Source organism: Heterodontus francisci, chromosome 43 (assembly GCF_036365525.1).
Source record: "Heterodontus francisci isolate sHetFra1 chromosome 43, sHetFra1.hap1, whole genome shotgun sequence".
Classification (NCBI taxonomy): Eukaryota; Metazoa; Chordata; class Chondrichthyes; order Heterodontiformes; family Heterodontidae; genus Heterodontus; species Heterodontus francisci.
This window is the reverse complement of record NC_090413.1, coordinates 30,706,698-30,720,636: the sequence shown is the minus strand read 5'-3', so window position 1 is coordinate 30,720,636 and position 13,939 is coordinate 30,706,698. Positions and strand designations below refer to the sequence as shown.

Genomic DNA, 13,939 nt, shown 5'->3' with positions numbered 1-13,939 from the left:
CTTAATTACAGATTTTAGTAATTTCTTGACAACAGGTGTTAGGCAAACTGGTCTATGATTCCCTGGTTTCTATCGCTCACCTTTCTTAAATAGCAGAGTGACATGCGAAATTTTCCAATCAAAGGGAATGGTTCACGAATCAAGAGAACTTTGGAAGATTATAATTAGGGCATCTGCAGTGTTCTCATTTACTTCCTTTAAAACACTGGGATGGAAACCCTGCGGATTGGTCACTCTTTAGTACCATTATTTTCTTCACTACTACATTAAATGCAACAGGCTGGTAAAATCTCCATACTCTCTAACCCCAACTGGCTAGTAAAATCTCAACCTCACACAGCAGAATTCAGTACTGTCACACGGCTACTTACAGAATGCCAGCCAGGTCTGCCGCAGGTGCAGGTACACTCGCAGGTCAGTTTGGAAGCCCAGGTCTGTGATTGTCACATCAGACCCTGGTACTCCTTTCAAATTTGTATATTCCATGAAACAGTGATAAATACCTGCAATAACAAAACAAATTAACTGATTCCCACTGCAACACATGCCAACAGTTCAGACCTCACAGACATTCTTCGGAATTGTTTGCTTTTCTTTTCTCCCTCCCACTGTGGAAGGCACTGATTATTGCTGGGGGACGGGGTGCAGTTTCTCGGACAGCACCCCAACATACTCCAAGTGCGAGTCTATAAGTGACTGTAGGCAGGCTATCTGAACAGAGACATCACAGCCAAACCTCATCCTAATTTCACAACACACACACAGACAGACAGATAGATAGACATCTCTGGGGAGTGATCACAGCATCAATCCTGGCTGCATTTCCCTTCCTTAACCCAGGGCAGTGAGGCTAATGCTGAGATCAGCTCAGTTCAAACTAGGCATCTATCCTGGTCTGCAAGCTTAATATTGAGCAGAGCTCTCCTAGTCTGTAAACTCAATATTACACTGAGCAGTGCTGTCCTGGTCTGTAAGCTCAGTATTAAATGTTATTTGTATATTAATTGGTGTTTAATTGCATCCAAGTGGTGGACATTAACTGGAAGAGCAGGATGATGCAGTGGTTGTTGGATTTGAGGTACATGATGTGTAATGTGCATCTCTGCAAATAAAAACTTGCAACTGTACAAAGACAATACTCCAGTGCTATCTTTCACTGCCTGGCTATCTGAGTTGTACCACTACACTGAGCAGCGCTCTCCTGGTCTGTAGGCACATTACTATAATCAGCAGTGCTCTCCTGGTCTAAACCAAGCACATGGAGATGCTTGCCGATTAGTCTGAGTGTGGCAGTTGAGGATAAGTTTGAGTACTCCTGGTCTAAGAAGAATGGCAGCAGCGATGACCTCACGCACGAGATGTTGACTTACCGTAGCCGAGGACAGCAATGACCAGCAGTATGATTAACCACACCATAACTGTGGCAGTGAAACGCAGCAAGATGACAAAGAGCAGACTAACCACCAGTGCAATACTCATGCCTCTGCAAAAGTAAGGGACAAAAATCAAACAACTGGCATTTATATAGTGCCTTTAAACATAGTAAAGCATCCCAAGGCATTTCACAGGAGTGTTCTCAGGCAAAATTTGACACTGAGCTACATAAGGAGATATTTGGGCTGATGAAGAAAAACTTGGTCTCAGAGGTAGGTTTTAAAATGAGCCAAATAGCCTCCTTCTGTGCTTAATGACTCCATGACTTAAGAAGCATCTTAAAGGAGGAGTGAGAAGTTTAGAGGTGGAGAGGTTTAGAAAGGGAATTCCAAAGGTTAGGGGGGCTTGGCAGCTGAAGGCATGGCCATCAATGGTGAAGCAATGAAAATCAGGGATGCCAGAAGCCAGAATTAGAGGAGCACAGATATCTTGGAGGGTTGTAGGGCTGTAGGAGGGGCGAGGCCATAAAGGGGTTTGACAACAAGAATGAGAATTTTAAAATCGAGGCATTAGCAGACCAGATGCCAATGTAGGTCAGTTAGAACAGCAGTGATATTAGTCAGTGACTAGGGAGTGGAGGTTGTGGTGGGGTCCGAAGACAACGACTTCGGTCTTCCCAATATTTAACTGGAGGAAATTTCTGCTCATCCATTACTGGATGTTGAATAAGCAGCCTGACAAATCAGAGAGAGTGGAGGGATCAAGAGAGGTGGTGGTGAGGTAGAGCTGGGTGCCATCAACGCACACGTGAAAACTGATGTATTTTCAGATGATGCATCGAGGAGCAGCATGTAGGTGAGAAAATAGGAGGGAGACCCTGTAGGACACCAGAGGTAATGGTGCAGTAAAAATTGGAGAAAAACTTTCTCCTGCCTTATAGGTACCTATAAAGTGGGAATTAATAAAACACTTACATTAAAATCCAGTACCAAGATTTGGTGTAATCTTCAAATATCTTCATTGCCACCTCTCTGGCTTCAAGAACTAAATTTGCTCCCCTGTAGAACAGAAAAATATAGTTCATAGTTGCAGTTAAAATTCACACCACAGGTCTGTGGATCTTAGGATGCAGGCAGCAGTGGGCTGTATGGACTTGGACAGCACGGTTGGGGGGATGAAATCAGGGAGGCTGGGGGGGCAGGGAAGAAGATATCCAGAGAAGCTGATATCAACAATAGTGGGGCCGCTGCCTAGTCCAGAAACACTAAGACCATTTGCAACTGCTATTCCATTGAGATCTCTTAACTCGGCAAAGAGCAAAGATGGATCATGGGACTTCAAGGTGTGCTGGATCAGGGATAAACACAAGGCCACTTGGTCTAATGGGCTAAAACCAGTTTCAATGATTGGAACTTACAGGTCAACATCGCCATTGCTGTGTAACCCTTCGTCAGGTCTGTACATGAGGGGAGCTACGTGGCACAGTGTGTTGGGCATTGACCTTTCAAGTCTGCAACCTAGGCTGAAGACATGAAAACTTCCTTTCTCTCTGCTGGACAGTTTCAATCCTGTGATTAATGGGCATGGGCCCACTCATGTAGGAACAGGAGTAGAAAGAGACCATTTAGCCCTTCAAGCCTGTTCCACCATTCAATGAGATCACACTGATCTGTGACCTAACTCCATATACCCGCCTTTGCCCCATATCCTTAATACCTCTGGTTAACAAAAATCTATCAATCTCAATTTTAAAATTAACAATTGATCTAGCATCAATGCCATTTGCAGAAGAGAGTTCCAAACTTCTACCACCTTTGTGTGAAGAAGTGTTTCCTAATTTCACTCCTGAAAGATCTGGCTCTATTCTTTAGACTATGCCTCCTATTCCAGACACCCCAAATAGCGGAAATAGTTTCTTCCAATCTACCTTAACTGTTTCCCTTAATATCTTAAAAACTTTGATCAAATCACCCGTAAACCTTATAAATTCCAGAGAGTAGAACCCTAGTTTGTTTAATCTGTCCTTATAGCTTAACCCTTGGAGTTCAGGTGTCATTCTAGTAAATCCACGCAGCTTGCTCTCCATGACCAATATATCCTCCCAAAGTTGCAGCACCCAAAACCACTCTCAGTATTCCAGGTGTGGTATAATCAGGGCTTTGTATAGCTTTTACACTCTTGTATTCTAGTCGTCTAGAAATAAAGGCCAGTATTCCACTAGTATTTTGATTATTTTCTATACCTGTTCATGATATTTTAATGATCTGTGTACCTGGAACTCCAGAACTCTTTGGAACTCCACTGTTACTAGCTTACTATCATTTAGAAAGTACCCTGTTCTATCCTTTTTCAATCCGCATTTCCCTACACTGAAACCCATCTGCCACAGTTTTACCCATTGACTTATCAAATGTCTTCTGGAAGTCCACGTAAATAACATGCTTAGGTATTTCTCATCCACAACTTTAGTTACTACCTCTTCAAAAAATTCAAATCAGGCATGACCTACCTACCCTTTATATATCCATGCTCACTCTGTGATCAGCTGAAAATTCTGAAGGTTTCAGTCACTCTAGTAATTTTCTGACAACAGATGTTAGGCTAACTAGTCTATAATTGCCTGGTTTCCTTCATCACGTTCCTTATTCTCTGTTCACTTGGGAATGTCAGTAAGGCAGGTCACAGGACGGCTGGTATGTGAAATGGAAAACTATCAGATAGAGGCAGCAGAAGTGGTTGTCTAAGGTTGTGGCTGAGGAACATTGGTGGACAGGGTAGAGGGAGCTTTGTGCTGTGTCTAATATGTGCCATAGAACAAATAGTGTTTTCCACATCTTCATTGTTGCTTTGTAGGCCAACATGGCAGCAAATCTGCACAAACACAGCAATCTGACGAATGACCAGATGATTTTGGCGTTGGCTGAGAGATAGCTGTTGACCGGTCTACCAGGAGATCTCCTTATTTTTCTGTCCACCTGGGAGTGCAGACAAGGCCTCTGTTTAACGTTGAAAGACAGCACTTCTGGCAAATCAGCACTTCTTCAGTCTTGCACTGAACTGTTAGCTGAGATTATGTGCTCGAGTCTCGGAACAGGGTTTGAATCCACAACTCTCTGACGGAGAGGGATGAGTGCAACCACTGAGCTAAGCTGACAGCTACCTGACCTGAAAGCACACAGTGAGCTTTCCTCTGTATCTAAACTGTGCTACACCTGATCTGGGAGTGCTCAATACTGGCACTGACGAAGAGTACTCGCAGTGGAAAATTGTTCCCACCTCTAGCACTAACATCCCTCTCCCTGCCCCCCCTCACCCCGATGAGCATTAATGTCACACCACAAAAAATTTAAAAAAGGATTACAAACTTGGCTCCTTCCAACAGCTGTGTAGCATTTACAAATTCTCCATCCTTGGCTCTGAAATTAGTCTGGTTGCCGATTTTAATCACACCCTTATCGGTTATTAGGTCAGGGAAGCATCTTTGGGTAACTGTACAAAACAAGAGGTTAAGGTAAGCCTTCAAACATTAGAAATCCTTCTGGACAAAGTCTCAATAGTAGCAGCTAAGAATCTGTTTCAATGGCCAGTTGTCCTGGTTTATTCCAGAGAATATTGTTAAATTCCACACAGGTCCTTGCTCCTCATCACTACCCCAGGGACCCCTTCTGTAAAAATATTGGTGTGAATACCAGGCAAAGACAGGTTTGGGCCCAGCTATAGTGCTCCCTCCACACTTGGTCCATTGACCGTCACAGAGAAGGGTGGTATAGAGGTGAGACTTCAAAGGCGAGACTGCCCAGTAAACTTATCCCTAGTCGTCAGTACCTTTGTGAAATAAGGATCAACTTCAACTGGCAAAAGGAAAGTTCAGAATACGCACCATGCATTACTAAGTGACTGTGTCCTATTATCATAAAAGAAAAATACTGCAGATGCTGGAAATCTGAAATAAAAACAAAAAATGCTGGAAATACTCAGCAGGTCTGGCAGCATCTGTGGAGAGAGAAGCAGAGTTAACGTTTCAGGTCAGTGACCCTTCTTCAGAACCTATTATCATACCTGTACAGATTCCCTCAATTCCTCTCTGTTGCTATTCTTTAATTAAGAGTCAGACAGCTAACTTTGGTTGGTGTCATTCCCACCCTACACTCTGTCTCTTATACTTTCAAACACTTCAAACAAAAGCTCCCTTTTGAGTTTTCCATCATCACTTACCCTGCCTGCCTGGATTATCTGTTTCATAAATTCACTCTTGCTGTGTTTTATTAAATCAAAACTGTCTGTGTACCTTGCACCTTCTGTGCTCCAGTCTGTGCTGCCTGGTTCAGATTTTCTGGTTTAGATCAAATGGTATTTACAGAAGGAGGAACTGGGAGAATCAAACCCATAAACACTTACAAGGCTTGCTGGGAGTTAAGAAGGCAGGACAGTCCCCATCCTGAAAGACTTGAACAGGAGTCTGAAAGGCAAAGAGTGAATATACAGGTGGTAACATAGTTGTTTAATATGCTTATACGGTGAAAATAGTATTTTTGTCCCATATTACATATTATCAGGATAGAGGTTCTGCTGAGGGAATATGAGCAGCTAGGGGCTAAATTAAAAAGAACCAAAAAGGTAATAATCTCCGGATTACTACCTGAGCCGCGAGCTAACGGCACAGGGTCAATAAGATTAAAGAGGTAAATGAATGGCTCAAAGATTGGTGTGGGAGCAATGGGTTCGAATTCATGGGGCATTGGCACCAGTACTGGGGAAGGAGGGAGCTGTTCCGATGGGACAGGCTCCACCTGAATAATGCTGGGACCAGAATCCTGGCGAATCGCATAACTAGGGCTATAGTTAGGGCTTAAACTAAATAATCGGGGGGAGGTTTCAGTTGCATGGAAAATTAGGAAGTCAAAGTTAAAGGAGAAGGTAGGAGTGCAGGTTAGTGATGAGGCTGACTGTTACCAGAAAATAAAAGGTAGGGACAGAATGTGTGAACTTCACATTGCATCAAGGAATCGTACAAGAGTAGGATAATGCCCTTATTCAAAAAGGGAGGGAGGCAGAAAGTAGGAAACTATGGACCAGTTAGTTTAACATCTGTTATTGGAAAATTGTTAGAATCTATTATTAAGGAAGTAATAACAGGACATTTAGAAAGTCAAAACGCAATCCATCAGAGTCAGCATGGTTTTATGAAGGGTAAATCGTGTTTGACTAATTTGCTAGAGTTCTTCGAAGATGTAACAAGTGGATAATGGGGATCCTGTAGATGTAGTATATCTGGACTTCCAGAAGGCATCTGATAAGGTGCTGCACAAAAGGTTAATACACAAGGTAAGATCACATGGGGTTAGGGGCAATTTATTAGCTTGGATAGAGGATTGGCTAATCAACAGAAAGCAGAGAGTCGAGATAAATGGGTCCTTTTCTGGCTGGCAAGATGTAACTAGTGGGGTGCCACATGGTTTGGTTCTCGGGCACCAACAATTTACAATCTATATTAATGACTTGGATGCAGGGATAGAAGGTACTATAGCTAAATTTGCAGATGACACTAAAATACGTGGGACAGTAAGTTGCACTAAAGAAATAAGAAATTTACAAATGGATATGGATAGATTAGATGAATGGGCCAAAATTTGGCAGATGGAGTTTAACGTGGATAAGTGTGAGGTTATCCATTTTGGTAGGAAGAATGGAAAGGCAAATTATCTAAACGGAGAGAAACTTCAGAGTGCTTTGGTGCAGAGGGATCTGGGTGTTCTCGTGCATGAATCGCAGAAAACTAGTATGCAGGTGCAACAGGTAATAGGAAAGGCAAATAGAATTTTGGCATTTATTGCGAAAGGAATAGAATATAAAAGTAGGGAAGTGTTGCTGCAACTGTACAAGGCATTAGTGAGACCACACCGGGAATATTGCTCACAGTTTTGGTCCCCTTACTTGAGGAGGGATGTAGTTGCATTGGACGCATTTCAGAGGAGGTTTACTAGATTGATTCCAGGGATGAGGGGTTTGTCTCATGAAGAGAGAATGGGCAGTTTAAGCCTTTATTCTCTGGATTTTAGAAGAATGAGAGGAGATCTAATTGAGGTATGTAAGATGATTAAGGGGATTGACAAGGTAGTTGTAGAGAGGATGTTTCCTCTGGTGGGGCAATCTAGAACGGGAGGTCATAGTTTTAGGATAAGGGGTAGCAGATTTAAAACAGAGAGGAGGAGAAATTACTTCTCTCAAAGGGTTGCGAGTCTGTGGAATTCACTACCCCAGAGTGCGGTGGATGCCAGGACTTTGAGTAAATTTAAGGAGGAGATAGACAGATTTTTAATTAGTAATGGGTTGAAGGGCTATGGAGAACGGGCAGGAAAGTGGAGTTGAGGGCAACATGAGATCAGCCATCATCGTATTGAATGGCGGAGCAGGCTCGAGGGGCTGAATTGCCTACTCCTGCCCCTAGCGCTTATGTTCTTATATATATTAAATTAAAAATTGAGGTACCATCATATTGGAGCTCAAGCACTTCTGTGGAACCCTATGATGGTTTCCTCAGATGAAGTTTATTGGTTAAAGTCCCCATAAACCTTTCATCCTAAGTTAATCAAATTATAGGTTCTTTGAAACCCAAGGGGTATTCCAGATAATGTTCACATTCCAACCACAGTTGGGCTCATGCTATCCAATTGTCCTCAGCTGTTCAAACTGTCTCAAGGGACAAATGTGAATATCAGAGAGATGTGACCCGTGCATGGCCTGCCATGACTTGACTTTGCTGAAGGTGAATTTTAAAAGATTTTGCTTTTACATCAAAGGGCACCCGCATAATTCAGGGACTATGTCGTGGTGGCCAGGCACCTGTGATTCTATCTCATCTAGCCTTCATGTGAAGTGCAAACAGGAATCTTGGCAATGATTTTCTCCCTATAATCACCATTCAGACACTGTTACTGAAACTTAGCAGAGAAAGCTGCAAGCATTTTTAAAATAGTTGCACAAGTGTGGTTATTGTACTCAGATATCACGCTGGGTCCCTTTGCTTCTGTATATTATGTCATCTGTAAATAAATCTGACTTTGATGTTTAACCTGTATGTTTTGCCCTTACTCTTTTATACTTTCAAAGGTGATGGGAGAATATGGTGGGCCTCCCTCAAACTCTCCAGTAAATGGGGTTATGATGATTTAGGGTTAATTTTTAAACCTGGGCTCATTAACCTAAAAATGGGTTCAAAAGAAGATTTGAATTGTGTCTAGAGTAAGTACATTGATCCACAGGGCAATCTGGAACATGAAGGGGATTAAGAAATGGCAGCATCACCCATCCCTCACACATAGCTGCCTTTATCAGGGTTATCATTTGGTTCACTCACTCAGCAAGTAATGCACTACCCAGTGTAGTACTAATCCATAGAGACGAGAAGGTCCCAAGTGACATCCTTAGTGGGTGCCAAATTAGTTGCAGCAGGAGGAAATTAGCCAGGGTTCCTGATCTGATCAGCGTTCAGCGTTTGTAGATGGAGGACAGTTGGGGCTTTGCTGCGATACTCCTTATGATTCAATATCTGCTGCTAATTAGACAGATAGTACCCCAGAAAGAATCAGCACCTTCAGGAAAGGAGGAACTGTACCCCAGAAAGAGTCAGCACCTTCAGGAAAGGGAGAACTGTAAACCAGGGAGAGTCAGCACCTTCAGGAAAGGGGAAACTGTAAACCAGGGAGAGTCAGCACCTTCAGGAAAGGGGGAACTGTAAACCAGGGAGAGTCAGCACCTTCAGGAAAGGAGGAACTGTAAACCAGGGAGAGTCAGCACCTTCAGGAAAGGGGAACTGTAAACCAGGGAGAGTCAGCACCTTCAGGAGAGGGGGAACTGTACCCCAGGGAGAGTCAGCACCTTCAGGAGAGAGGGAACTGTACCCCAGGGAGAGTCAGCACCATCAGGAAAGGGAGAGCTGTACCCGAGGGAGAGTCAGCACCTTCAGGAAAGGGGAAACTGTAAACCAGGGAGAGTCAGCACCTTCAGGAAAGGGGAAACTGTAAACCAGGGAGAGTCAGCACCTTCTGGAGAGGAGGAACTGCACCCCAAGGAGAGTCAGCACCTTCAGGAGAGGGGAGGGACTGTACCCCAGGAAGAATCAGCACCTTCAGGAGGGGAGGAACTGTACCCCAGGGAGAGTCAGCACCTTCAGCAGAGGGGGAACTGTACCCCTGGGAGACTCAGCACCTTCAGCAGAGGGGGAACTGTACCCCAGGGAGAGTCAGTTCTTTCAGGAGAACAGGAGCACCTGTACCCCAGCAGGGATGAATGCCTTCAGGAGGAGAAGGGGTAAAACTGGTAAAAGGCACAAGTGAAAACAACATTACTGTAACTCACCTTGGTGGAATCATTAAAGCCTGGTTTACAGAACTGGATGTAATACTTCCATCTCTCCGGTTTCACCTTAAGCAGCCCATACGAAGTTATGAAGCTGTCAAACTTTTCTGGGCATTTACTAACACAGGTCTGCAAAAACAAATTCACTGGGATCACCGAAGGGCAGGGTGACATTCAAGATTTTTTTCCCAATAACTTTCTTTTGTTCATCAAAGTGAGGTATATTAGTGTTTGGGAATGGATCTGGTGTCGGCATCAAACACTCCCAGAGCAGGTACACCACGGGGTTAGATACAGAGTAAAGCTCCCTCTACACTGTTCCCATCAAACACTCCCAGAGCAGGTACACCACGGGGTTAGATACAGAGTAAAGCTCCCTCTACACTGTTCCCATCAAACATTCCCAGGACAGGTATATTGTATCTTGGATGCAGAGGGAAGCTCTTTTATTTTGCACCACATTTTGCCTTAGGTTCATCTACTGCACCAGTCTGACATTTGTCTATTTCCAGCGTTAGCCTTGTAGTAGCCTCTCTGAGTGAGATTGTTATAGCGTAGGCTGGGTAATAAATTAAGACGCTTTTGTGCTCTCAACTTCATGCCAACTAAGAATTAGATTGATATTAATTTCATGTAGGCTGCTTATAACAGGCAGAGATGTTCATCCCACCAATCTGGCCTGGATTTACCAAGATCCCAGAGCCAATAAGTTTCAGACTAATCCACAGCATCATCCAATCCACTGAAAGGAGGTGTATGGCTTTTACTTTCTATTCTGCACTAGATCTATCCCAAAAAATAGATTAAATTTAACTATTCATTTTTTGAAATTTGTTGACATGATATTAATTTTTTGGCTTTGCCACTGTGGATGTCGTTATCTCCAAAGCCAGTCCAGGAATACAAGATATTGGAAGCACCCGGGACACTCCAATCTTTTTGTGGCCACAACTTTGACCTTGAAAAGTGCTCTCAATATGTGCCTGCTACCCAGCCAGGGAAAACCTGCCCTTGAACCTGGCCCGGGATTAAACCCACATTCCCCTCCCCCCCCCCCCCCCCCCCACCAACATCCCCACAAACCCAGCCTGGGATTCTCAACAGGAGGTTTTCAATCCCTTAAATATGAGACAGTGACATTAAAAATTGTGAAAGTTTATTCCTTTATAAGTGGAAATGGACAATTTTCTTACCTGTGTGGTTGGGCACTGAAACTCCAACAGTACCAGAGGACTGGCACACTTGAGAATGTTGAAATAAAACAGAAATGGTTTGTGTCTGGAAAAGTGACAAACAGAGAGAAATGCCACTAACTTTTTAAACTGTAAACTCTTCATTTTCTCTCCTCAGCCACAGATCTCAAGCAGCCAAGGAGTTATACAGCCACTTATTGCGAAGCCGCTGTCAGCGCCAGCACGCAGGAAACCACTAGGTCAATAATAATAGGCCAGCAATGACCTGACTCCTTATCTTGACACCTCCTCCTCTGCCCTCCTCCCAGCTGTGTGCGGCCTCCCATTATTCTACACCACATGCTTTCCCCACTCCCCACTGTGCTGGGGTACCAGCCATGTGTGTTGATTATCAAGGTACCTTACCCAAGTGTCTATTCTTTATCTGTCAGGCCAGTAAGTGATTGTCAGCAAGATATTTGACTTCTAAAGTCCTTACAGTCAAACTAGATCCTGTCTTCACAAATGTAGCAGGTGTCACCGGAAAGGTATCTGGAGGGGGTCCCTGCATGATTTTGTCTCTCTCTCTCTCTCTTAATCCCATGGGTACTAAAAGGTCACTTTGGATTCAACTAGCACACTGAGCAGAGAGTGGGACCTTCCCGTTTTAAATGGCTCACTATCACGCCAGGCAGTGTATTAACCTCATACGCCAGTCGTGAACTGACTCACATGCCGGGCCACTGTTTTACAGTGACCTAACATGTTTTTATTACATTCGTTTTGGGGATTTTAATCACCATTTGGGGAACTTTATTCTGCAATTCCACCCACTGTGTGTGTTTTCGGTTAAGTCACTAGTTCTGTATCTGGTGAAAGGAAGAGAACTCACTCATTCCGGCTTCCAACTTGACCACAGAACTCGCCGCGGCTGTTAGTCGGATAGATCACTTTCCGAGGGTCTCCGTGAGTCCATGCTAAAAACAGACCATTATTAATAGCCATCACACACTAAGCATCATCACAGGAAATTGTCAATGCATTAACTTTATTTAGGAAATTAAAACAAACTGTCCCCAGGAAAGCACACAGGCCAGCATTTGTAAGCAGGCAAGTGTCTCATGGTCCAGCCAAAACCCTCCCCTACCCTACCCTATCCGAACAACAAACAAACCACCTCCACCCTCAACCATATCCTATACCTGATGCACATGGCAGTAAGTACTCCAGCAGTTGTTTCTACGCTTACCCCCAACATTGTGACTGTGCCCAATATCCTTTAAAAAAATATAGTAAATACCGTTTTCTCTACTATGAACATTCCCCTCAAAAAATGTTCAATAGAGTACAACACTGTTTTAAACTGGGGTGATTGATAAATTATGAAAGGGTTTGCAAGAGTAAAAAGTTATGGTAATTTGGAATTAATATTCAAAGGATAAAGCTGGAGATTACAAAAAATGCATTTACACAAAGGATTACTAGAATAAAGAAATCAACAGTAGCTATGGAAGTCGTGATGTTTAAAAAACATACTTGAAGAAAAATATCAAAGATTACATAGAATGAGCAGAGAAATAGGGTTTGAATGGGCAGCCCTCTGACTGGTACGACAAATACAATGAGTTTCTTCTAAACCAAAATTCTTCGCTGCTACAAACTGTATTCCTTCTGAGTATGTATAGGAATGTCATCCCTGCTTAGTCAGATGGCAAGTACAGGCTAAGACAAGAAAATTCAGCCCCTCCCAACCAACAGCAGATGCACAAAAGCCACTCAGCAGATAGCTTTTCCTTCTTCATCACTGGGTCAAAATCCCAGAACTTCCTCCCGAATGGCACTGTGGGAGCACCTTCACCACACGACTGTGGTTGTTCAAGAAAGCGGCTCACCACCAACTTCTCAAAGAAAAATAGGGAAGGGCAATAAATGCTGGCTTTGCCTGCAATGGCCACATCTCAGCAATGAATCTAACCTGGAATCTCTTCATACAGGGAGTCCTGTTGCAGTATTTTTGGACAACGTTGAGGCCACAAGACAGGTATTTTTCCCACAGTCACTACAACAAACAGGTGTGGCCTGCAGCTTGTGTAATCATATTTCTTACTTGATAGGCAGAACCTGTCATGTGGATTAATATACATGGCACAACATAACAGGCAATTAATGGGAGATTGGCTCTAAGTGAATAGGCACCGTCCACTAAAACACTCTAAGCTTTCAATTGGCAATGTGTGATTTTCTCTTGTAAACTTAATTTGTTAATAAATTGGTGATTAAATAAAACTTTTCCACAGAAGTAGAAAAACAATGCTGATTGGCTATTGACACATACAGTCAGGATCAGGATACCTTGGGGATAGCCACTGTCCTTTGACACTGGGAGTTGATTCCAGCCCAAATGAAGGGATAACAATTTCCTCTTTCCATCCACTCTAAAACCCTATGGGACGTCAGTCAGTCACTCCTCTATTAAACCAACAACAGTCAACAGCTTCAGGGGAAGATGGGGGACAAATTATAAAGTCACAAATGTGAATAAAATAGGCAAATATTGACATTAGTGAGACTTTAGGCACAGGACATAGAAATGTTTATAGTCAGATCAAAATAAAGTCCAGAGCAGGTTCTAAAGTAATTCTTAAAAGAACTAAAAAGTGACTAAGATATTTTAAATTCTCACCCTTTGCACCTGTTGCAAATTACCCAGACTCATAGAGTCACAGAGTTATACAGCACAGAAACAGGCCCTTCAGCCTATTGTGTCTGTGCCTACCATCAAGTACCTATCTATTCTAATCCCATTTTACAGCACTTGGCCTGTAGCCTTGTATGCTATGGCGTTTCAAGTGCTTATCTAAATATTTCTTAAATGTTGTGAGGGTTCCTGCCTCTACTGCCTCTTCAGGCAGTGTGTATGTTCCAAATTCCAACCACCCTCTGAGTGAAATTTTTTTTCCTCAAATCCCCTCTAAACCTCCTGCCCCTTACCTTAAATCTATGTCCCCTGGTTATTGAAAAAGTTTCTTCCTATC

The 13,939-nt window shown here is 43.2% G+C and overlaps 1 protein-coding gene across 4 annotated transcripts in view; it reads right to left on the bottom strand.

Moving 5' to 3' along the window:
* The window catches only part of slc44a2 (solute carrier family 44 member 2 (CTL2 blood group)), a 102,484-nt gene that overhangs the window by 54,608 nt on the left and 33,937 nt on the right, over positions 1-13,939 (bottom strand). For all 4 annotated transcript variants that reach the window (XR_010970967.1, XM_068021348.1, XM_068021350.1 and 1 more), the window contains exons 4-11: positions 11,797-11,881; positions 10,926-11,010; positions 9,733-9,861; positions 5,773-5,833; positions 4,740-4,863; positions 2,349-2,432; positions 1,371-1,483; positions 372-503 (exon numbers count right to left, since the gene is read on the bottom strand). Coding sequence is in view for 3 of the 4 variants with exons in the window: in XM_068021348.1 (XP_067877449.1) it covers positions 372-503; positions 1,371-1,483; positions 2,349-2,432; positions 4,740-4,863; positions 5,773-5,833; positions 9,733-9,861; positions 10,926-11,010; positions 11,797-11,881 (813 nt within the window). In the remaining variant the exon portion in view is untranslated. The remainder of the gene's footprint in view (positions 1-371; positions 504-1,370; positions 1,484-2,348; positions 2,433-4,739; positions 4,864-5,772; positions 5,834-9,732; positions 9,862-10,925; positions 11,011-11,796; positions 11,882-13,939) is intronic.